The sequence below is a fragment of the Bombus impatiens genome, unplaced genomic scaffold, assembly GCF_000188095.3.
Source record: "Bombus impatiens unplaced genomic scaffold, BIMP_2.2 scf_0091, whole genome shotgun sequence".
Taxonomy (NCBI): Eukaryota; Metazoa; Arthropoda; class Insecta; order Hymenoptera; family Apidae; genus Bombus; species Bombus impatiens.
Window position 1 is genome coordinate 962,375 of NT_176510.1, and position 25,616 is coordinate 987,990.

The window sequence follows — 25,616 nt, forward strand, 5'->3', positions numbered from 1 at the left end:
GATTGAATACCAAAATACTTTCGCATATAGTTTTGAAAAAGGATTTTCGCTTAAATGATTAATTATTAATTGTTATTGTACGACGTTTCATTATTGCATAGTACCGATGCCATAAACTTTTACATAATTTACATTATACCTAATTAATTTATGAACTTTCTTGCATGGAATATAAGGTACATGGGATCTAAGGAAATTTCTATAATTACATAGAATATTAATTAACTTTCGCAAAGTTTAACATTAATAAAAATATCATTAATATTAATAAAAACTTGTAGATATATATCGCACTCGTTGCTCGACATTTTATGCAATAATTTCTAATAAATAATTAGTTAAACAAAAATTCTTCTTCGATAGTATGTGCGAGAATCGTGAAGAATCTAATCTTTGTTATAAGATTCCAAAAGTGTACGAATTTCTCCCAGAGAAAAAGTAAATAATTAATGTTGCATTGATTAGACGGAGAAATATGTCTATCCTTCTCACCCTCAAATATTGCCCTCCTTGTCGCACTTTCAGCAACCTCCTTACGCATTCTACGTTCCTATTACAATTTTTTAATTTCAATCGAAGTTCAATAAATGGCAACAGTCATTCTTAGTTACAGAAAGGGACGGCGCAATTGCGCGAGAAGGATAGATAGATAGATAGATACATATCTCGCGTTTCAAATCAAAGGATATTAATTAATACGTAACTCGATATTTGGCATACATCCCTATACTCTTGGAATTGTTTTACAAAGATCAGAGATTCCGGACAACTTGCAGGCAAAATTTCCGTTCATTCTTATTACGGAACAGTTAATTGGAACGATAACTCCGGACATTATCTATTCTTATAAGATCTTTCGTTCATATTCGACGTTAATATTCGGAACCTTCAACTCAAATGGAGAAGAATTTATATTATTAATTCGATTTATAATAACTTGTCGGAAGATATACAAAGATATTTAAAGACTTTTCGAAGATTTAAACAGCATCTTAAGGATTTTCTCTTTAATTCTGTTTATAACCTAACTTTTACTATCCTTCGTAATGTCTTATAACAATGTATACATTTTCTAAACTTAACCCCACACATATGCCATCGTTGGGAAATAATTTATCAAAGTACGTTTCACGGGAATCTATTCTTTTCTTCCTAATGCACGTAAGACGATACGAAGCGTTGCAGCTTCTAGTTACAATTTGTCTATCATTAGGTAATCGACGCAGAGATACGAGATATTTTATATGAGAGATGCGGTGATAAAGAAAGTACACGAACAACAGAACAGATTCTCTTAGGTATTTTACTTTATTCTCAGTTATCCTTGTTTTATGTATAACTAGGTACATGGACGTAAATCACAGCACAACTCAATGTTGTATAAATACTTATTTATGCATTCATGGAGTAGTTATACCGATATATAATATTATAATTACGCGACGCGAAGCAATCAAAGTTCTAACGAAACATGACGTGAAATTATCCGAAAATGAAACTCAGAGAATCGAACATTTAGTGTTGTTGATTTAAAACGGCGATAGCTTATATCCTATACAATTATAGTATACAGCATCGTAATTAGCATTATTTAATTGATAACGACAATTCGTGATAAAAGGAACGTTTTTGTAAGATGTAGATGTGATCAATAGAGCGTTTGTTCGTTAATTTTCATCTTACAAAGAAGAGAAAAGGAGACAGTCGTCGAGGATGTGCACGAGTATTCCGATGACGAAGTCAGTAACAATTTTCGGTGTACAATAACTTCGTTATTTAAACGACGAGTACTATCTTGAAGATCGAGGAGAAGTACAGATCTATGCTTTTTCATTCGTTCGATCGCTTTTATCTATTTTATTCCGTGTGTTCGATCGATCGTTATTTCTTATTAGACTGTGGATTTTTATGTCAATTTATATCCTTACGAATATAATAATACAAAAAGAAAAATGCCTGGAACTTAGTTAGGAAGTTGTTTCGTCTACCAAATATCATAGAGACTATTATAATGTGGATATTTCACATATTTTCGTAAATTATTTGTATTCAACGCATCTTTTTACTTTCAAACTTCTCGTAAACGCATGAAGATCCGCAGTTCGTTTATCACTGATTAAGGAGTTAGGCGTTTCCTTTGTAAGCTCCGGAGAAGCGGCGCAACAAGAACGTTCACAAAATAACCATATACGCGTATATTTATGTATACCGTATCTTTTATATATGTACAAAAACTTGTATACGAAATCTTTTTTAAAGATCATAAAAAATATGTCAGAAGGAACAGCATTTTCTTTTTGTTTTACGACGACAAGTAATTCGTTTTTGGGAAGCGACATTAGAATCACAATTATCACGTATCCGTTTGGTGCACTTCTCGATAATATTGAATTACATTGAATCAATATACAAGATGTACTCATAACGTTTTACAGTAAAACACCCTGTATATTGCCTGCTGATTATCTTTCAATCTCGAATCGCAATTTATAAAAAGTCGTTAAATTACCGCTTGCGAGTAGTAGCAACAATGATTTGAGAACATTGGCACTAGATAATTTTGCTAAAATATACTTATAGAAAGGAGAATAGCATTTAAATGAAATGTAGAAAAAAGTAAATCATGGACTTTTTCAATTCCTGTGCTCGGGAAGAAGTGCTCTGATATCGTGTTTAATCACGTGTACGATAAACTATTTAACTTGCTAGCGGTATAATAACTATCAGTATACTTTTAAACACGCTTTCCCTACAGTTTGCCACTGGCTAGTGGTAGTCGTTGAGATATATGGAGAAGTGTACAGTAAACATCTACATATATTATACGCACTATCGTATAACGAATACAGAACATGAAAATATACAGTGGCTCATGAAAGTATCTGTACACTTATAGAAACCTTATGTGTTAGACGAAAGATTTTGAAATGTCATTAAAACTGCAATGAGACATGGTTATCATGATCGTATTAGTAAAGCTTGAAAAAATCTGAATGTGTTGATAAGAATTGCAAGATATTCGATGGAAGCAATTCTTATCAACGAAGATCACAGAAATATTTGATTTAACGAAATCAATACATTTCGATAGTCGATGGAACTATCCTTAACGTTTATTAGATGTTTAACATGACTACTCATGCTATATATTAATTTTTCGTTAAATTCATATATATCTGAAATAAGTATCTTCTATACACATTTTCAGATTAATTTCAAGTTTGATTATTATAATAGCGACAGCCTTGTCTTTTCACAATACATTTTAATACGCATAAAGTTTTCTATGGTAAATGTTCAAGTAGATTCATGAGCCATTGTAGTCACATTCTTAGCGCTGAATTTTGAAACATATGATTTTCGATTATTTAAAATCTGTCATTCATTCGTAACAAGAAATATTTTTGTCGCAAATACTGTTACATAAAGAAGTGAAAAGTATTTAATAACGCATACGATGATTTTAAATGCAAGATACTAATACAGTTGTCATTGAATACAATAATGAGTTATTTTGAGCGGACGGATAAGGGATTTTTTTTTTAGGAAAGCGAGAGAAAGTTTCTTAGAGTGTTTTTAGAAATAGTAATCTATGTTAATCCTACGTGAGATACTTTCGTGAACAATATTTTAAAGCGTAACAGTAGTAATAGTAGATTTAATCGTACAATTTGTTTAGCTTAATATAAGACATGTTGATGATGTGTTTGTACCGGTGCACAAAGATCCTCAACTTTTGATTGTGTTATCACTACTTTAGTAGGAATAAAAGGTTTAGTGAAGTAAGTATTGAATGTTAAAATCTTATCATGAATGGGGATTAAGCAAGTTTGTTGGATACGCAATCTTACAAGCAATGCACAGATTGAAATATTTTTCGATAAAAGTCTTTGCGTAAGAGTGAGGTTTTCGCAAAATTTTCAATAAAACGGTAGTTAATATACACAATAATATTAAACTAAAAACGATATAAAATAGAACAATTAAAATTGATCAGTTCCATGAATAATATATTATCGAATAAGTACATCGCTTCTTTTTCGAAGCAATGAATGAGAAAGGTCACGAAGTTTGAAACAAAGTCTAAGTACGCTGTACCACGTCCAGTACAATAAAATTTCACGCGTTGATGAAGTTAAAAAAAGAAAAGAAATATATATTTATATTAATAACACTGTAAATATATACTATTATCGTCTTGTAGAAAAAATAACGTCACGCGACGATGAAAAGTCAATTTTTAAATTAAATATTTGAGCTTTGATCGTCGAGTTTCCTTAAAGTATACTTGTGCGAATAATTGTATAAGTGAATTACAACTAAGAATATCAACTTATCACAAAGGTAACAGTACGATATATAAATATATATATACAGGATAATTTGTTAAAAATAGAACGTTCAAAATACATTTATCGTTAAATTATCGTTCCAATATACATCCAAAAATGAATTCGAAATTAAAAATTCAACATTAAATTATATTTAAATTAAACATTTACCATGAAGTTTTATACAGCTGAGCAAAGAACATGAAACAAATTTATCTTTCCACAGCAGTCATCTTAGTTTCAAATATTTTTAATTGAATGTTCATTCTGACGAGGTACCCTAGGTATCAACATTGCACAAAGGAATCTAATTCCAATAATATCTCTTTCTAGCTTTTTAAACCCACCCATTCTTTTTCAACATGTTTCATTAGTCAATGATAATCATATGTAGAAAAACTGTGTGATATATACATTTCGTTTTTCGACGTCTTCCAAATGCACATCGTTGATTGAGCATCAGTCAAATATACCACGAACAAACTCGTTGATTAGGAGCGTTGTCGTACGACGTGGAAGACTCCGTCGAGGATTCGAACGTCTGCAGACTTTTTCACCGAACAAGAAACGTAATTGCTTCTTTTCTCGTTACGTTGACTTGCTTTTTTTACGTTACAAGTATCATTCGATGATCGCCCTGAGTGCAAATTTTATTTTTCTAAAGAGAGAGATTTTACAGCTTCCTGAATCAATCATCCCTCGTTTTTTTGTCCGTCCACGGAATCGATTTCTTTGACGTGTTTTCTTGTGGAAAGATTCCCCTGTTGGGAAAACTTCTTTCCGGACTAGGACTAGGATTAGGACTAGGCGAGGAACTCGGTGATCTTGAACTACTTGAGCTTGATCTTTCCCTGATCTGTTGCTTGATACGGTTCTTGTGCTCGTATAAAGGTCCACGAATGATCTTCAGGATGGTTTCCAACTCGTAGGCTCGGTCCTTTAGAGCATTGTATTGATTCAGATCGAAGCCAAGCTTCTTTGCTTCTTTGTGAAGAGTGATGAGCTGTCGCCTGTTCATCACGTCTGGCAGTATGTATTCCTGTCAATAGTAAGGAGTGTAAATTACATAATTTGAAGTTTAACTCTCAGATAATATCGTTGCATTATAGATAACTTTTATAATTATAATGAATATGACTTAATAATTTATGTTAGATTATTGGAGTATAACTTAATTTTACTCCGTATTTTCTATTCTCCGTGATAGAGATATTAGTAATAAAATTAAATGAAATTAAAAATTCCAGGAATTAAGTATGATTTGTCACATTAAATCGTCATAATCTTCGGGGGCCCAATGTAAAATACCAAATAAAGTAAAATCTATTCGAGTTTTGTAATAAACGTAGCGAGTAGCTATTTTAATACTTATGGTCGGTAGTGTGCATTAAGTCATAAATTATTTTTACGCTTTCTTTAAGTTTTTACTGCAATCAAGGTGCTGTAATCAAACATCTCTTTCATCCCTGTCAGGTAATAAGTTTATTTAATCAGTCGTTGATTTAACGAGATTAATGAGAACTGGCAAATTGAATAGCCACTAGTAACCTGTCTCGTTACGACGAAGTAGATGAACAAGACCATCGTGGTGCCGTAGTTAACGAAATATGTAACCGGTTCCATGATGTCCCAGGAGTATTCCCACCAAGTTAGCCTGGCTAGGCCGCTGAACTGAATCGACATTAGGACGAGACATACCCAGATGAAGATGTTCGTCCTTTTGGCCGCGGTGGTATCTAACTCCTGCAGCTTCTGCAATAAATAAAAAATTACGCATGGTTTTTATATAAATCGATATGAATATTGTCCTTCGAGACTTGCATTTAGAATGCTAATAGCTGTAACTGTAACTGCTGCGGATTTCCGCTGTGATAAAGTATCTGAATCTAAGGTTGTAATAAAATTAGTGGCATAAGAAAGCGAGACCAACATTTCTTCATATTTTGCGTAAAAGTGAATCGCGGTAGAAGAGAAACTATCTTAATCTTCAAATAGTATAAAACACCGATGTTTCAAAAATCGAACAAGCTTCGATTGAGTCGTGTTTTCTTATTGTTACAAGATTACTTAAATTTTGAAAAACACGCGAAACAATTATTGTTAACGTACTTAATATTTCGTATTAATTTCATGACGTACAAGCTTTCGTAAGTATTAAAATCAGTTTCGAAGAAAAAAGTCGAAGCGAGAGCAAGAATGGAACATACAAATTTGAAGATCGCGGCAAGATTCGACCAATAAATTACACATTTTTGTTTTTCAGAAAACCAGCAAGCTTATCTAAGTCTACGATCAAGCATAAATATCCGCGTAAGAACTTTATCTTTGATGTTAAATCATCAGATTAATTGTCTGGTACTTCTCCACTTCCAGATTTAACACTGCTGTGATGCGAATAACGAATTACTGATTTCTATCTGCGTTTTCATCCATTATTCGTTTCATTTATTATTCGAAAGGGTAGATATATATTATACGAAATATATATTATACATATACATTATACATCGGAGCAGAAGCTTACTCTGCAGACAAAAAGAGATGAAAAAAGGAGAATGAAAATTATTCGTTTACGAGGAAATTGTGCTCGTAAATCTGTGAAGTACAGGCACGTGAATCTTTTACTAGTTACTTAAAAAGTAAGGAACACAGGGAGCTTCCAATATTTCAACATATCATGAAAAATGAAAAAAAAGTCAGATAGGAAGTTTTAACTAAGGAAGGAAGTATTTCAAAGAAGGCCTTAAATAAAGAAAAAAGGCATTGTTCACTTGCCTTGACATTGTTCACGTCTAATTTTTCTTTGTAAAATAATCGCCTTTACAATTTAACCATCTGAATTAATCCTATACTTAATTCTACTTAATTTTCTCGGCAGCGAAGTCTCAAAAAAAAAATGTTGTTCTACATTCTCCAGCAGTACCATTTTGTATTCTACACTTGTCCGGTATTATTTTTATTTAAGTTAATATATCGCTTCAAACTCAACTTTTCTATAAATGAGGTCCAAAACTAAAAAATTCCATTCATTTTTTCACGTAGAACAGTCACCTACCTTCTTTCTGAAATATTCTGTATAATTAAACGAGCCTTAGAACGATCTAGCGGCGGATTATGAGAACGTTGATGTAATTTTCGTAGTATGCAGCCGGAGAACAACAACCCTGGCAAGAAAACAAAGGAAGAGAGAAAGAAAAAATCAAGAAATAATTACGCCATCGTGCAAGTGCATACACGAAGATAATTAAAACCGAAACTCGCGGAGGATGAATTAATTTATCGCGGCAAGGAGAAAACGAACAATGAAAGAAGACGCGTTTAGTCGAATAATTTTGCACGCGTGCCGCGTTTTGAAACGTGTTGGTACGCTAATAACGCCTTCCAAGTTCCTTAAACTTCCGTTTAATTTAGATAACATCGTTCCCTGCGCCGTTTCCAGAGACACAGGTTCATTGTCGTGCTGAACTGCGATCGATTAATTCGATTTGCTGTTCACGATGAATAGATTTAATCAGCAGGGGCATACACATGCCATTATAAGTTTGCTTTCGAGTAGTAAAATGCCTGTTTATTCGTGTTAAATATTTGACTATGTAAAAAGTATTAAAATCACACAGTTATTCTGGGTTAATTATATGCAGTTTAACGTCTAAATCCTAACTTTTTTCGATCAGTCTGTCATATCCCATGGCCAAGTACTTGCCACATCTCGTTTAGATGAAGAAAGTCCATTTAGATAAAATTTATGGGCTTCTTCATACAAGTGAAAGTATATTGATTAACAGGATATTCAATGTCAAAAAATATTACGACCACAAAAAAAACGTAGGAAAAATAAATAAAAGCTTGTAAAAATATTTTATTTTGAATTTTATAATGAAGTGAGCACTGCAGTGTAATAGGAAATAAAATGACGACCCTAAATTTTTGTATCAATATATACTCCCTCTTACAAATTAATGACTTACCAATTTTGAATACAATAATTATAGATATACATTTTAGGGAAGATTTTAGCGAAGATTATGACAGGATTTTAAGAAAAACGTTATAAATTCAATATAATTAGCGAGAGTTATTATATTAGCAAGATTCATCTCACATATAAAGCGTTCACATCTCGCTTATAAAGCGAATCTTTCTAGCTGGATTATCGTTCACGGTAACTTATTGTTGGTAATTACTAACAAGTGACAAATTCTGGGTGGTTTGCCAACAATGAAGTTTGGAATTGAGAACACAAAGTTGAGCGACATTTTCATTTCTTGAACAACTTACTAGTTCGAGAGGTTCCAGTTCCAATTTAACGGCTTCCAATTCTACCAACACCTGCTTCTCCATGTTAGCATAGTGTTCTCGGACGTAAAACGACTCGTAGAGCTGACCGATTAGCGTTTGGACGTCCGCTAACTTGTCCATATTCTCCTGGATAACGTTCGAATACGTTCAATTAATTTTTATATACATTTTTTCATTTCGTATTTGATCTAACTAATTAACGATATCAATACGGATTATCTGTGGTTCAGAATGAACAAAGGATTAGAAGAAATAGATTTCCGCTCGTGAAATATGCTCAAGTTCTAAATTTGAAAAATGAAAAATTATGCGATAGGTATGTCTCGAATTACCGAGTAGAACTTTTACACTTTTCTGAGTTTTTTAGCTCACGAATTTTTTAATTTTTTAAAGAATCGTAAATCGTCTAGCATCATCGACTTTTAAAGACAGACTTACCATGGTGTGCTTGTGATACAACGGCGGTTTTACCAAGTACTCCAAGTCGTTTATTATCAGTCGGAAGTCGTTCTCCATTAACGTCTCGATCGTATTGTTGGAGCTTATCCTGACGCCGTCTGGGAACATCGTAAAGAATTTTTCCGTAGAGTAAAGGTTCGTGGTCTTGCATCTTTAAGAAATTCTTCAAGGACTTACCGATGGTTGTCACGATTGCACGATCGATACCACGATCTTCCTTCTTTAGCATGTGGAGAAAGTTTCCTACCGTGTGAGTGATTGGTTTCAGGGTGAACACACATTGCTCCTTCCTCGATGGTAGTGGGACAGTGATTCTCGGCAAACCTCGAATATATGTTACGGTCACGTCTGCAACTAAAACAATTTCAATTTTTGTTACTTTGAGTGCATACGATTTCCATGAATTTACCGTCGAAAAGATTTGACATCTTTCGAGAGAATGGAATTTTCAAATTCACTGAGAGATGACGAGAGATTATAGAAAAGAAATAAGTATACCTATAGTATAAAATAATAGCATAGATAATTTATTAGACTGACATTTGATAGGTTGCTTTCGGAAACTGTTCATAATTTAATGCAATTTTTATAACCAAACAACCCATCTATCAACATATTCATATTAAATTAAATTAAACTATAACACAGCATAGTATATTTTCTACGCTGACAATTGGATTGATATAGAGATATACTACTATACGTAAGCAAAATTACACAGTGATATCTAAAGCGTGGCTCGTATAAGAAAGAATTGACAATATTGTAACAGTAGGTCAGTAAGTACATGTGCACATTCTTTCATATAAATTCACAATTCGACTAATAAACGTAATATTACATTATGCATTCTCAACTTGTGCAAATTATATTTTATAAATTCTCAAAGCTTCGCAGATACAATCGATAAAAGTCGAATCAGAAATTTTTCTCCATATCGTAAATTTTCCTATCGAACTACTTCTCGTTATCGAAACTACCAAGTCAGAGAGAGAGAGATAGAGAGATAGATAGATAGATAGATAGATAGATAGATAGATAGATAGATAGATAGAGAGAGAGAGAGAGAGAGAGAGATAGAGAGAGAGAGAGAGAGAGAGAGAGAGAGAGAGAGAGAGAGACTAATTGAATGCAGTTTCTCTTTTTAACACCGTCTACCAAGCGTTTCTTACAGCATTCTAGCTTCAAGTGTAAACTCCTTTCTTTCGAAAAGAAGACGAATCTAGGAGAGCCGCGATTGAAATGGGATTTAACTCCGCGAGCTTTTTGTATCGTGTACGTCAGTTGAAACAGCAATTGTCGCGACAGAAATAACTATTCTCTAGAGCTTCTTCGACTTTCTTTTCGCGTAGCTTCTTCGTATTCTTGTACTGTCAGACTTACTTCGTAAAATATTAATGACGATAGAATCGTTTGCTTCAGGTCTCTTCGCTCAATGGATCGAGAAAATGGGAGCAGAAACTTCGAATTTTAAGGATATGATAGATATTCGGTGAGAGTTTCAATTTTTCTTGTCTCGCAGCTACAAATTTCGAAAATAAAATTGTTATCGATGAGAAATATTGCAATATGGTTGTCTTTTCGATAATATATTATTCGAATAAAATCGAGTCATTTCTCTTCATAATATAACTGATGGTTCAATATTGAAGATAAATAGTATTCTGTATGTATGTCTCGATTAATAGAACCATAAATAAAGAGGCATTTGGACAAACAAACTATCTATATTTTATCGTAGCGATAAAATGAATTATTCTAAGTGTGTTTTTATCAGAAAATTTATCGAATAAATCAAATCGGCGCTAGTTATTTTTAATTTGTTAAACAGGGAAAACGATTTGACTCGTCTCACTCAGATTTGTAACTTATGTTACATATAATAATCTTATTATTTGAATTCCTCGTGTTTTAGCGTATCAATATGAAAATCAATTCTATAATGTTTATATTAAGTAAAATCACCATCGACATAGCTGAAATTGATCTCTCTTCATTAACTTTGACTTTCAAGAGTATAGATATGTTTGACCAATGAATGGCCCAGTTGAAAGATTAAATAGGACTTGAAAAAGAATAGAGGGAGAAAAAGAAAATAAAAGAAGGCAAATTATAATAAGGGAGGATTAAATAGAAAACTGAAAGGAACCCTAATTATACATGCTTAAAGCAAAGGAAGTCCTATTTCAACCTAATTAAGCCGAATACGATACTCTACAAGTAACAAAAGCACCTGCTAGCCAAGTGTAAATTGTTTGCCTTCCAACCAGACCAAGGGATTTGCCTTAATACTGAATTTTCTGTGTTAATAGATTCCATTCAAACTGTGTATTCTCAGCTGTGTAATCCCATTTAACATCGTCGTTATCTCGGTGATATTTTTCACAGGAGAAAGAAAAGGATTGTTCAGCGAACGAAACTCGCTGTTTCCGTGAATTCATTCGCGTGATGGTCGTATGATCGAGAGCTGGATCGCGTTAACCTGGTTAGCAACCGTTGATATGAGGAAAGGTATTAGAGTGTGGAGATCGGAATGGGACGACGAGTACGTGGATCTTTCTGTTGTAAGCAGAACGGAACCGAGCGCCGCGATCCGGCTATGCGATCTTTGAAAAATGCATCCACGAAGCTGGAACACTTTGGCTCGACTGCTGGCAGTAAGAGAACTTATTATTGGTCAAGAGTACGCTTGTGGATATCGGAAAATGTAGGATTTTATTCTTATTGGTCTGGAATTCCAAATTCAGGGAACGATACCTATTCCCAAACTTATTTGAATTATTACCCCAAAATTATGTATGTAATTAAATTTTATACCATTTTTCGTGACAGTCGTAACTGGATTTAGATGAATATTATGAGACGAGAAATTTGATTTTTACAAATAGGTAAGCAATGTTCGTGATTGGCAAATTTCATCGAATTGTTTTATTATGTGGAAAGCTGGGAGGGAATGCCCGGGCTTGTGTAAACGGTAGCTTTTGAAAAGCGTATGATAGCATGAAACGAACGCCGGAAGGAATTATGCTCGCTAGAATCGAGCAACAACCGGTTTCTCTGGTGATGCTTGTGTAATAACGAGGCTCGCTCGATTTCAACAAATTAGATGTTTGTGAATTATTTTATCGACGCGTTAAATCATTCCTTGAAAAGTAGTTGGCAAATGGTTGTACTTATAAAATCAATACACCAATACAATATTTTCATTACTTTCTGTGCAATACTGACTAATCTTTTATCTCTTTCAACTTGTCTGCATTCTTCTATGAGATCGTTCACAGGTAAAGAGATTTACAGTTCTTCGACAGTTCTTTTCCTGGGATTCTATTCAGAATTTATTAACCCTTTCTTCATTATGTATCCGAGTCGTCCTATCATTGATTGATTCCTTCTTCAAATACTCTGTTCTGCTTTTCTCTCTTAGTTCTCCATATTTTCCGTCGTGTTTTCCTCTTACCATTCTGTCATATTGTCATATTGCTGCTCTGTCCTGTCAAACAGTATTAGGGCTACTGTTATGTTACCCCGAGCTCCATTAGGTTTATGCTCTTCTCCTCGTAGTATCGTTTTCTCTCTTCTACCCATTTCCAGTCCATCTTTTTCCAGTCCTCGAACATTAGTTTCTGTAAACTACTGTTTATATACCTTGTCCTCGATTTTTCTTCATACTTTACTGCTCTGCTGCCCGCTTCTATTCTTAATTCGTCCACTTTTGTTTCTTCCATCGCTATATACGAGGGTGTGCTAAAATCTTATTGTTAGGACCCACTTTATGTATCTTGTTCGTAATTTGTCCTACTTTTCTTAGTCCCTTTATCCCCATATTCCCACTGTGTACGGCATGACGCTTTTTACCAAACTACCAAAAATTATTGATCTCCTTTCCAGGTTATATTTGAACCTTCTCTCATCCATTTCCTACGTTTGTTTTATGGTTATCATGGCCTTTCTAGCCGTCTCACCCAAACGCTTCTCCGATCCCCCGTCGTTTTTGAAGAGTGTAATCCTAAATACTTCATCGTTTATTTCTTCTGCCATTTCATCGTTCCAATTCCATGTTCTTTCTTTTTTTTGTTGGTTTTTCCCTTTCTTGGATATTTAATACCTTCAACTCCTCCGCGCTTTATATTAATTCTTTTGCTTCTAGGTAACTCTTCATTTTCCCTATTATATTATAACTCCTGCGTATCCCTCATCGATCATATCTTTTTCTCCCTATTAATACTCCTTCTCATTTACATCACACTGTTGTGAGCATGGCCCTAAAAGAGGCGTAGTTTAATTTTCTATTTATTTGGATCACATCTATTGAATCACTTCCAAAGTTACACGCAGAATTCCAGAACTCTGTAAAAATATACTATACATTAATAATTATGGCATATTAATTGTAAATATTCCGTACTAGTATTTCATTCTGAATTTAATACTCGTTTTTAATATACGTACTTGTACGAGAATCACAGAACACGAAACCCGAGTAGTGTATCAATTTCCGGTTCCGAGAGGGAAACTATGTAATTCTTCCGCGACTACGATTCGATAACATCATTAAAAAGTGTTCGATCGGAAGAAAAGGAAGTAGTTCGAGTAAAATTCGGTATGTTCGTGATTAATTCTTCTCGACGATGAGCAAAGGCGCAACGTCCGACAATTAGTCCGCCCCCACGAGAGTGGCCAACTCTAGCTTCTTCGACGATTCGTAGCTCGTCGCTGGAAGTGGCAAAGATGCTACCACCACCTTTTGGTGTCGTCCTCCCTTCTTCCTGACTCTATGAAAAGTTCGTGGTGGCGAAGTTTCCCGTGCTGACCAGTCTATCTCTGGATTCTGTTCAACTAATAAGTGAATCGTGCGCGCAGATATTATCCTACGTGCTTCCTTGGTGCGCAGAAAAAAAGAAAAAAAAAGAAAAAGAAAAAAGGGAAAAAGGAAGAAAAGAAAACAGAGAGGGTTCGTTTTCCTTGTCGCGTGCTTTTCATTGTGCTTCAGTGAACGTCTTCGCGTGGCGTGGCCTCTTCAAGGATGCACGACGATTGATCGTCGGGGATTTTCCCAAGGGTAGGCGAATAATGTATTATCCTGGTGTATGCACTTCGATGTTTGTGCGACAAGTGCATGGCAAATTTGGTTTTTGGTTAAATCCCTCTGGATTTCCTCGTACTCTTGCTGAAGTGAGATTTACGATAAGCCAGTGTGTGTACCGTTCCAAAACGTGCATTTTCTAGTGGAATATTATTCTGCCTCGGTTGTGCTTTTATGTCGGTTGATTTGCCGATGTTGTAGGTGAAATATGTACACGTAAAACGATCGTGTTGAATGCGTAACGTTATTCAAAAACTAATCGATCAATTCAAAAACGTATATTAATGTCTAAATGTAATGACTAAATCATCCATCAATTAATACTGTTTCCAATGAATCCTTATACGAATTTCCGGATAAATGCTTCTGGCGTTGAACTATCCATCCATCTAAATTTTAGAATTTAAAAAGAAAAAAAAGAATGTACACGATATGTCTATCTTGGTGGAATTGAAATTCATGGGAAAATACTGGTCATATGAGAAGCTGTAATGAGCAAGTTACCCATTAAATATTATTCCATATAAAACTATGAAAGAAATAAGAAACAATTACAAAAATATATGGTACTAATAACATTTTAACCTTCCTAAATATGGAATATAATATTATTTTTAGAATTTCATTCGTGGGTCAAAACTGTAAGTTTGACCCTTTCTAGATAAAATTAACGTAGGAACAATTCTCGGTTCTACCGATCATATCGTAAGTCCGATATTTTATACATGATTGATCAATTTCACTAGCGGGAAAGCGTAATCCCCTAAACGCCATCTGTACGCAGACACGGTTACTAGTTATTATAGAGGTAATCATTCTATATATTACACATGTCAAGCATAACTGCAAACCAAGAACTCCATTTATTATTTGTAACATTTTTTTAATGACAAGAAATATTTTTAATTTTTTTGCATCCGCCTCGTTTACAGTCAATTTCTTTTTTCCATTCGCAAAGAAACACGGCACGCATGATATATCATTCGCATAATAGCATTTTACCGGAAGAAAATTCCTCATGTAAATTAACCGTGAAATACAGGAATTAAAAAGAAAGAAACTAGGAATGGTAAAATGCATAATAAGTAGGAAAACATGAAACGCGGTCCCGTTATCGGGGTTGTAAATAAAATTCGTATAATTTCCGATCGAGGCGTGAAAATGAATTGAACAGCCGCACTATTTCGCTTGTTATTCATTTATGCAGGGAACTTATAATTAGCGTGTTTCACGGTCTAAGTGGACGTTATCTTAAAACTTATTGCGAATAATTGATCGATCAATAACGATCTATTATTATGTCTATATTCTACGAACGTATTTTGTATGGATGTAGTTTATTACGTTAATATGTATAACGATATTGGCGTGGAAATGATGATTCGTTAATGATGAATTTATCACAGGCCTCGTCGTTCAAGGGTCGACCATGGGTGGAGTGCAAAGCGGAACCCATACCCTTGGAGAGGCATTATGGGTACAGGAGAGGCAACGTCAAAAATGCCATCGGTGAGTGATTTGTCTTCACAAGAAAATTTTCCAGAAAGCCATACAGTAGGAACTCAACATTAAATAACGGTGGAAATGCCTCATTAAAATATTTAGAAAATATATAGCGTAGAAAAGGCGCCAATAATTCATAATTCATTTAACTATGACGATCATTTGCTAAAGTGAGCGAGGCTATTTAAATTCTTCCTTCTTAATTAAATAACATGTAGCAAGACGACAATAAGGGGATGACAAGGAGAAAAGAGAAAAGATACGATACAGAAAGAGGGAGGGAAATTAAGTACAATGGAAATTAGCTTCGCTCTAAGTTAATTGCTTTATACGGTATTAGAGGGGCAACTACGCTGGCCCAGATTTTTAATGAACTCGAAAAATCGCTTGGAACTTCTCTACGGTGCATAAATATCAGAGCAGAAACTATACAGTATATAGTGATGGCTGACGATGATATTAATCTATTCCCTGGTTATCTTTCATTATTCGTCGGGATCGTTGTATCGTTCGTTGCTTAAGCACGAGGAATGCCACAACGAATTATACGGAGGTATACGCCGCAGTTTCCGAGTTGGAACCCTTTTAGGAAACTCTTCGCTGACGAGAAAAACCGTACACCGTTTTAGTTTGAAACCGTTCGAATGAGATACTATCTTATGATTAGTGGACGATTAATTGTTAATTAGTGGAATTTCGACACGGTCAGACTGCGCTTATTAGCGCGGTCGTGGTCTAATTACGACATTCTCTTTGAGACCTTGCGCGCGTTCGCGTCTCGGTTTTTAAACGTTCCCGCTTTCATCGTGTTTTACTCTCATAAATATTAGGATATATTAGGACCCTTTTGCACAACACCTTATCGACCAATAACATCGATCGATTGAAACGAAACAAATCGTAAATTATAAACTTCTTCGTTACAAGTTTTCATTTAAGTTAAAAAGGATAACCGGATGGCTTATAATTTGTAAAATTTACTTGTAAAATTTCATTTTTTATATTACTTATTATTAGCAAACTTATTACTGTTATGTAAAAAAGAATTTGTTAACACTAATAACTTGTAGCTCGTAAAATTTCATTAATAATATTAATTAAATTGCGCAAGAGTAGAAATTTGGTAAATAAAGTAAAATTTGTTAAAACTATGCCTGTTTCAAGATATGAAAAAAGATTTCTTGTTTCAGGAAAAGTTTCAGCAAAGGATCATTCGGCACTACGATCTGAGTTCATGTATATCCTTTTCTTTGATAACATGGTGTACAAAATAGAAAATACAGAATGTAATTTTGGAGAGAGAAAAGATTGGATTCTTTAGAAAGTAACGTGGTAGAATTTCATAATGATCGATATTTTATTTGATTACTTGTATGCAACTATTTTCCAGAGTATGCGCATTCACTACGAAATTGCGCGTCGTTACCGCGCTCGTCGCCGCGCGAAATTTGAAAATCGTCCAGAGAGAGAAGTTTTAGTAGAAAAGATGATATAATTTCACATATAAAGTTTGATTATCTTCTCATTTGCAATTATCACAATTTTAATTTCGTATATCTAACAATTTTCTTTTCGTTCCATCCACACCTACATTATTCGAATTAGTTCGCACTAATGAAACGTAGATTATCTTGCAAGATAATTTACAGCGTATGAAATGAATTTTGCCGTGATTAGTCGAGATTAAATGATTCTTAAACTCATTATTATTTATAAACTAGTTCATACGATTCTCGAGAAATTATATCTTCATTTTATGTTAAATATACGTGACTAACGAAATTTGCATGGAAATTTTCAATATTGTTCCTTTGAGTGGATTTATCTTATTTAATAAATTGCACGCTTGTCATAGTTCCGCTAATTAAGCGGTTCTAGAAACTCGAGAAATTCTATCTTCTTGTTCTGCGATTCTACTAACGAGTCTGCCAACTGTTTGCTGGAATTTCGCCTTTATTTCCAATTTAGTATTGTACGTTTCATTGAATTAAGGTCTTATGTAAATAGGAGATGCAGTAAATTCGTCAATATATACGTATAATCGATTCGAGGCGAATCTGCGTTGGAGAGCAGCTATTTTGTAGAAATTTCGAACCGTGGCATTGATTAATAAAGGCGGGTGTAATGAAAAGCAAATCGTCGTTCCGGACAGTAATTTCTAGTATAATTACTACAGGAACTTCCTTCGGTTTCATATACACATTTTGTATCAGGAAAACATTTTCAACAGGCAGACGAAAGCGTTCTCGTTAAAGCAATTGAAAACGAGTAACATCGAAACGCTCTTTCTGAGCATTGAGAAATCATATTAATCAACTTTTTTTGAACCCTATAACGAAAGCAAAGTTAATTCATCGTTCAGAAATATTTCTGGTTTTATAAAAGGTAATTGGTTCGGTTACATTTGTTACGAGTGAAATAAATTACCTTATTCCTCGTTATATCGTTAGGAGGAGATATAAAAATGAGAAAAATATTCAGCAAATTCAAGGAGTTCCTTCTTATAACTATATAACAAATAATGGAAAATGATTAAAATATTACATATTAAATATTATACACTTAATTGTTTAAACTTTTCTAAAATAAAAATAGATGCTTGTTGAGCTCATCATATACGTAAAACAACTTTAATCTACGTTAATGTCAGAATCATCCAAGTTTTCTTTCTCTCATTCAAAAGAAGAAATTCTAGTATAAATAATCGTCGGAAAATACTCTATAATTTGCTATAATTTTGAAGTTAGACATAAAAAAAACGCTTGTCTTCCATTGAAAGCAAAAAGCTCGCCAATAATTAGCATCTCATTAGCGATCAAATTTTCCAGCGAAACAAATAATCTTCGCACTCAATGTGACGCAATTAGTCTTTCAATCGTCAATACCTATCACATTCTCTTATAAATTCAATTATCATCTGCCTGAAACAATTTGCAAACACAAAGAGGTTTTGAATCACGTTTCACGTGATATACGTCGATTTTTTCCATTTTCCGTCCTCGACTATCGCGAAACGATAACGACAGAAAAATCGGGAATCGAGCGAAATTCAACAAACGTGCGTCGAATGGTTAATTAGTCGGGTCGGTTCGCGACGCGATGTTCGATGTAATCGAAAGAGCGATCGACAGAACGAGGGAAAAGAGGCCGGCACAGCGGAACATACCGGACATCCGCTTTGACGCGCGTTTCTGTCCGTTTCACCTGATGTGCACGCACTTGCGTGCAGGACAAAGGGCCTGCGACAAGCGTACATCGAAATTCGCTCGGGTACCTCGCCTGGAAACATTCATTTCTGTTCTGAAAACGCGATCGAAACCGACGCTGAACGACGTTGCCCCGTGAACGTGAACGATGCCGGTGCACCATGTTCGCGGTGAAGATCGTTTACTGTCAAGTGACGATGGAATTTGTGGAGAACGCTGGAAACGCCAGGTACTATCTATATTTGAGTAATTTAGTGAAAAAAAATGGTGTGAATGTTCTTTGTTTTCAAAAAATACCGTATTTTTGTAGGGGACTTTGTTAAAATCCCTCAAGAAGGTATAGCAATGTATTCTAACGTGTGAAATGTTTGAAATGTGAGATTTCCTATCAAGGTTCAGATATATTCACAAGCTTAGTTACCATTCTACGGATTAGAGATTTTATCGCGTGTATCGTCACACTAAGCCATTTACACGTTTGATTCCTTTTACGAAGGTTAATTCTGTCGCTTGAGAAGATGATGATTTACGCTTGTGTTTTCCTATTATTAGAAATTGGGACGTAGAATGTTAGTTCGAACAATTTCATTTGTATGTATCAAATATTTATTCTTGTTAATTTGCATTAAATATGACGATTACGTAGTTGAAGGTAACGGTTGACGTTAGTATGTAATTGATAAATCGCATTTCTTTATATGATCGTAAAAAGAAAACTTAGATCCGTGCGACATTTAGTTTTCGTGCGTCATACGTTTGAAATGTGTAAAGATTATAACAGCGAACGTTCTTCTGCTAGAATAACCAACTTTTGTACCAGACTTATCGTGAACGCAGACGTATGAACGTCTTCTGCAAAATGAATTCATTTTCTCTTGGTCCTTTACGTCTATTGGGTTACAAAATAGTTTTTTAATCTAATTACTTCAAAATATCTAATTATATTGTAAATAGATAGCGATATTACTAATTTTGTTTCCATTGGCGATGTGCACGAGAGTTGGAAGATAGTTTTGTTAGAAATCGCGTTAACGAGCGTGAATCGTGAAAACGATTAGTTGGAAGTAAGATCGTGGTATGTCGATCGAGAGATATCATCAGGTGAAAATGGGAAATGTGTGTGAGTTGAGGGAAAAACATTGACGGAAGCAAGGATTTTTATATTGGTGGAACAATTATTTCCAGCAGGAAAGAAAACACATTTTTCTAACTGAAAGATGAAACTCAATTTGATTATATATTTTACGAGATATTTTGAGAAGTTTCTTTCGTTTGATAGGCAACAGTCCACATTATATTACTATTTTGATGGTGCGACATTATTATTCATAAAGAGAACAGAATTTATTTTACAATCGAATGCTTTTGTAATTAGAAACTCTATTACAAACGACTTTGCAAATTACAATCATTAAGTTTAAATTTTCCATAAATTTTTCTTAATCTATATTCACTCTTGTAGATTTTCTCCGTTTAAACATTTCGTCGAGGTAGAGAGAACAAAGAAAATTTTTCTCCGATAAAAAATTCCGTGATATCCAATGAAAAGCAACGAGAAAGTATACGACCGTTTTAACCAAAAGCTTGGCTTGTCTTCGAACCGTCATCGGCTCGTATGAAATTCTTTTGTGAGAACAGGAACATGGCCCTCATTGTGCAACATCCGCTGTCGCTGTCGCTATGGTGGCTCTGCTTCCTGACCTTTCCGAAGTTAGGAGGAATCACGCGACGACGAGCAACTAATGTTACTTTCCATTTTATTTAACAAAAACTGCGACACTCTCCACTTGATATCTCTTTACGTACAATGACATTACTTCTTTTCTATGTTTGTATTTGCAAAGATCACGATCTTAAATACGATTCACCATTACGTGCTAAAAGCGACTGGTCATAATGATTAATCCTTTAAAAATCAATAAATATATGTAGAATTCACATATAAAGTATAAAAAATTATCTCTCCGTGTGTCTTTTCAAAGAATAAAATTTAGTTGTTAGGATGCAAAGATATGAGAATATTAAAAATTTGTGTAGAAGAGAACTCTTCTTTCCATTTGATGTACTTGGTTAATATATAAGTTTCCTTACTTATTGAAAGATCAGTACGAATTTTCTGGGTAACCTGCTAGTCACGAAACCCTAAGATTTTAGCTAAAATCGATCTCGTGACAGTCGATAGACTTCGACGTCCATCAAATTGATTAACGATCAATTTGTGGTCAACCTCGTTGAAGATTTCCTCTTACATAATAATAGAATCGTTACATGCATGTATGTATTCTTCTCTCTTGTTCTTTTTTTTTAAGTTTAGCGAGCACGAAAAGTTACGTAAAGGAGGCAGCGAGCCTCGAAGCGTGGAAATATTAAAATTGATGTCCACATTAGGTAAGAGCAGTTCCTCCATCGGATACGATCCCTTGATTGCGTCGAACAGGCTATTCTCGTTTCTTTCCACGCATTGTAGTTTTACGCGTCTTTTCTCCCTAACTTTTACCCCTTCACCATCGTTAAAGCTCGATATGCATACGCAGTAGAAGAAACAGTTTTATCGTTCCCCTTTCACGTGACTGCTCAGATGAACCGGTGCTTTAACCGTGTCTGCTCGTTCCCCAATATATTTGCATAATCTCCTATCTTGCTTGCACCGCTATTTCTCAATGTACGTAAGACGCAAGATTTAACTGCTACGGAAAATCTTTAAAAAGAGAGGATCTGCGGAAGATCTGTAGAGAATTTCTAATGGATAATTTTTAATTTGACTTTAATGATGCAAGATATAAACAGCTTCATTAGTAGGAGATTATATTAAGAGAGAAAAAGAAATGATATAGGCGATAAGTAGAAGAGCTCGGAACATCTAATGGAGAATTGTATAGAAAAATTAGAATATAGGTAGAGAATGTTTGAAATGGACAGGATGTTACAATTGGATGTTATGAAAATATTATTCTGTATACAAATATGACTCGGAAACTAAGAATAAAGTTTCTTCGTTCCAGAGATCGTCTCTTGTTTTCGAGAAACTGCTGTTTGAAAATTTTAATATAGGAAAGATGTTAAAAGGAATAATGTATGATAACACAGTAGGATAACAAGGAGTTCGATTCCTTGGTCGAAATAAAGATAACAAAATTACATGTATGTAGCATAAATAATTTTACGTAACCGAGCGTGACATACCAGAATCACGGAAAGTTCGTGTCTCGCGATAAACGATCGCAGCCTCGAGGAAATTTTCCAGATCGCGGTTCGCGAACCGCAGCCTCCATTTGGGTCTCTTCCGGTGCTCGATTCTTCTATCGAAAGTGACTGTAAAGATTGGTTCCGACACGTCAACGACCCTGGTTCGAATTACAGGTACTGCTCGAGTTACTTATCACTTTCACGAATTTAATTTCTCTCGTTTTCCATGGTAATGAAATTTAAATTATCGATTACTTATACGACACGGAAAAAATCGCCTCGACTAGAGAGTTTTATGTCGTTCTGTCAAAATATAGCTTATTTCTCTGTTCATAGAATGCAAAAATTGATCACAATGGTTTTATAAATTGGTCAAGTGAAAACATTATCAGAATTTTTAATTTATATTGGGCAATTTTTACTTTCATGATAACTTGGGAAATATTTGTCATGAGATATGGCGCGTATCAGTATTTAATTTTTCATCGAAGTTTCATAAATTCACAACGATGAACTTCTGAGAATTTGAATGATTCTTCGTAAAATATATGGATGAAAACTCGTTCTTCTTCTTGTAATATATAATTCTTTTCTCGTTTTATTTCCTTGGTACAATCTTTGGTTTCATATTTTAGTATTAAATAACGAATAATAAATGTTTTTTCTATTTTTGAAATTTCTATAGAGTTCATTGTAGACAAAGTGTTCAGTATGCGAGTTATGAATTAACAATGTGAATCATTCCACCTCGATTCCAGGTGATTCAAGCGTTTCCTGGCGAACAAATTGAGGGAGTCGCTACTCTGGTTCACACGGGATTGCGCTATTGTTTCGTACGGGGACGAAATGGTATCCTTGGTAACTATGTGATTCATCGTGAAGGGTGGAAAAGAGGGGATGAAATTAAATAGCAATTTTTTTACTTGTTTCTTCAGTCGAGGATCAGCCAGGAATCACGAACAACGTCAAGTATTTTCCCTGGAAATATTTTTCACAATTTTTTCATACATTCTTCGATAAGGTACCTTTTTATAAATATTTTTCTTTTTTCAATCTTTAAATTTTCATAGTATATACGTTTTTCATAGGAGCGACAGAAGTTACTGTCCTCGTATTTCCTCGAATTTCTTCTCTATAATATATTTACCATCGATCATCGTTTTTTCGACCAGGAAGCACACGAAAACGCAGGTAACGCATTAAGTCGTCAGAGAAAGCGTGCAACACACACATCGTTTGATGTGGTGGATGAATGCTGCGTCGTTAAGGTGCATGTGTAGTGCTTTTTGTCATGAACATTGGTACACGTTCATCCTTTTATCAGGAACGTTTCTCTAAACAGACCGCAATTTCACGTTCGTTAATCCCGCTTTTCAAAATGTGTTCCGCCGTAATGGAGATTCTCTCGTATTTTCCTTCCATTCGCTTAAAACAAGAGAACTTCAAGTACGATGATTGGCATAGATGTAACATTCCTTGTGAGAAATTTATCGTGTTTTTATCCAATTGTTCCATTCACGAAAAAAATGAAACAGAACAGTGGAATTCGTCTTTAATTTTTTCGATGTTAATTTTAATTTAATTCGATGCGAAATTTTGCGTATCTACTCCCTTAAAGTATCTACGGTAAATGAAAAAAGGTTCATATTGTAATAAACGATAAATTAGTTTGAAATTGTAGGGAATTGTATCTTCTTTACAAACATACCAAAAACGGTTTATTTCTATTGCCAATAATAATTGATAAAAAAATTCTCTTCAGCTTATAGAAATCTTGTTGATTGCATCTTGAAAACGTTAACTAAGCTCACGTTAATAAAAGATATAGCTTATAGCTGATATAAAAGAGAGGAAATAGACACCGTTAGACAGATAAAAATAGACCGATAAAATATTCAATGGAAATCTATAAGAATCGGATGATCATTAATGCTCGCGTTTACTTTTCCGTCGGTAGTTCGCGTAACAGCATAAAAATGTTCAGGAGGAAAAACGAGCGACACGTGAAACGCGAGCTAAGAGGAAAGGGGCAAAATAAAAGCTGGTCGATCGTTAGGAAAGTATCGTGTCGTGCATATTCAGGTGACTCGGGTGTAAGTGGTACCTAGGCCAAGCGCCATGGTCACTTTCTTCGTGGTCTCACGTGACATTGCGTTCGCAACTCGTTGAACACGAAACGAAAAACGAGATTCCTCGTGGAATGTGTTCTTCGCCATCAAACGTACAAAGAACCTCGTTCAGTTTTGTTAGATCTCTCTACGATTTATTTAAAAATCAAATAAAAAATTTAATTAAAAATTTGTGAAAATGTTCGTTCAAACATATAACCCCTTATAAAGTTGGCAAATAAATTTCTTATAATCGTAAATATTCGAAAAGGACTTTTGAATATGACATTGATTATCAATATTTGATGGTCGTGTGGCAAATCGTAATTCTTTAATATTTTATTAAATAATTTATTACAATGACGAATAAATAAAATTTTAGGTCGTAGTCTATATATTCCGTGGTAAATTTATTCACGAAATTTGTTTAAAAATCGCTGTTGTCTATTAGAACTACAGCTATATTATTAAGATTTATTTTATGAGAATGGTGTGAATATCTTTTCAAATAACAAGAGTGATAATAACTCTTATGACCGTGTAAAAAATTATTATTTTTACCGGAAGATCAATATTGATTTTCGTCAAAATTTTATAGAAATATGATGCAATATACGTACAGTTGTACCGCGCCTGTTTATGAATTTATGGTATGTGTGAATATGCAAAAATGAACGAAAGTACAAGAACATAAAAAAAATTAAAATACATATGTAAATAATAATTATTTCTATTCAAGCTCCTTTATCAATATCTGCAAAAACACGAATTTACACAAATAAATATTTCAAGAAGTATTTATCTGCACTTAATTTTCATATCTTCGAGAAGACATTAAAGTTTTCATTAAAGTTTCTCGATAATTAATTACTCGTGGTTTACTCTACCGGCAATTAATACTATCGAGAGTAATTACGCTACTCAGATACCCTTTCTTGAAATAGTTCGTTCGAGCGTTATACAATATCGATTTCATCGACCAACGACTAATTTATCTTCTTTTTTTCCCTGAAACCGAAGAAACGGATAAAGCCGCATGAATATTTAAAAGGTTCTACTAACGTGTCTTTTCGACGCGTTGCAAACCTTTTCCACACCGACATTACAATACAAGACAGGTTCGATTGAAATATTGAAACTGGACGGCTGACGTCTGAGACAGACGTTGGACACTGTGTCACGGTCGAATAATTCCGATAAAACAGTCGCTGGATTTTTAATTCGTCTCAGGCGGGCTCGTGGAAAAATTAACTCCTGCACTTGCCGGATATAAAGCGGGTTGGTACTGCTCGGTGTCATTTCACCTTGACACGGTGACGTTTCCTTAAATCTTCCGGGGATTACACGGAAAACGGAAAAGAGATCCAAATGTTGTTCTATGGGAATACCATGCATCGTGAGACTTTATAACGATGAAACCATGCGTCTTTTATGTTCCATT

General features: G+C 34.4%; 2 protein-coding genes and 2 long non-coding RNA genes across 4 annotated transcripts in view; 1 reads left to right on the forward strand and 3 right to left on the reverse strand.

Annotated features, from left to right (window-relative positions):
- Positions 1–1,284: 1,284 nt before the first annotated feature.
- The window catches only part of LOC105682138 (calcium uniporter protein, mitochondrial), a 77,670-nt gene continuing 53,338 nt past the window's right edge, over positions 1,285–25,616 (reverse strand). Inside the window, exons 3-7 of the mRNA XM_033318364.1 lie at positions 9,267–9,443; positions 9,069–9,187; positions 8,610–8,756; positions 5,880–6,083; positions 1,285–5,370 (exon numbers count right to left, since the gene is read on the reverse strand). Coding sequence (XP_033174255.1) covers positions 5,020–5,370; positions 5,880–6,083; positions 8,610–8,756; positions 9,069–9,187; positions 9,267–9,443 — 998 coding nt within the window. The 3' untranslated portion in view covers positions 1,285–5,019. The remainder of the gene's footprint in view (positions 5,371–5,879; positions 6,084–8,609; positions 8,757–9,068; positions 9,188–9,266; positions 9,444–25,616) is intronic.
- On the reverse strand, positions 7,291–8,176 carry LOC117151128. Its single transcript, XR_004460816.1, has 2 exons — positions 7,387–8,176; positions 7,291–7,324 (listed from the first exon to the last, which is right to left on the reverse strand). It is a non-coding gene; the product is annotated as an uncharacterized LOC117151128 (long non-coding RNA).
- LOC117151127 lies at positions 13,167–14,616 on the reverse strand. Its single transcript, XR_004460815.1, has 2 exons — positions 13,539–14,616; positions 13,167–13,436 (listed from the first exon to the last, which is right to left on the reverse strand). It is a non-coding gene; the product is annotated as an uncharacterized LOC117151127 (long non-coding RNA).
- Positions 15,587–25,616, forward strand: part of LOC100742047 — a 31,678-nt gene continuing 21,648 nt past the window's right edge. The window contains exon 1 of the mRNA XM_012394541.3: positions 15,587–15,681. Coding sequence (XP_012249964.1) covers positions 15,602–15,681 — 80 coding nt within the window. The 5' untranslated portion in view covers positions 15,587–15,601. The remainder of the gene's footprint in view (positions 15,682–25,616) is intronic.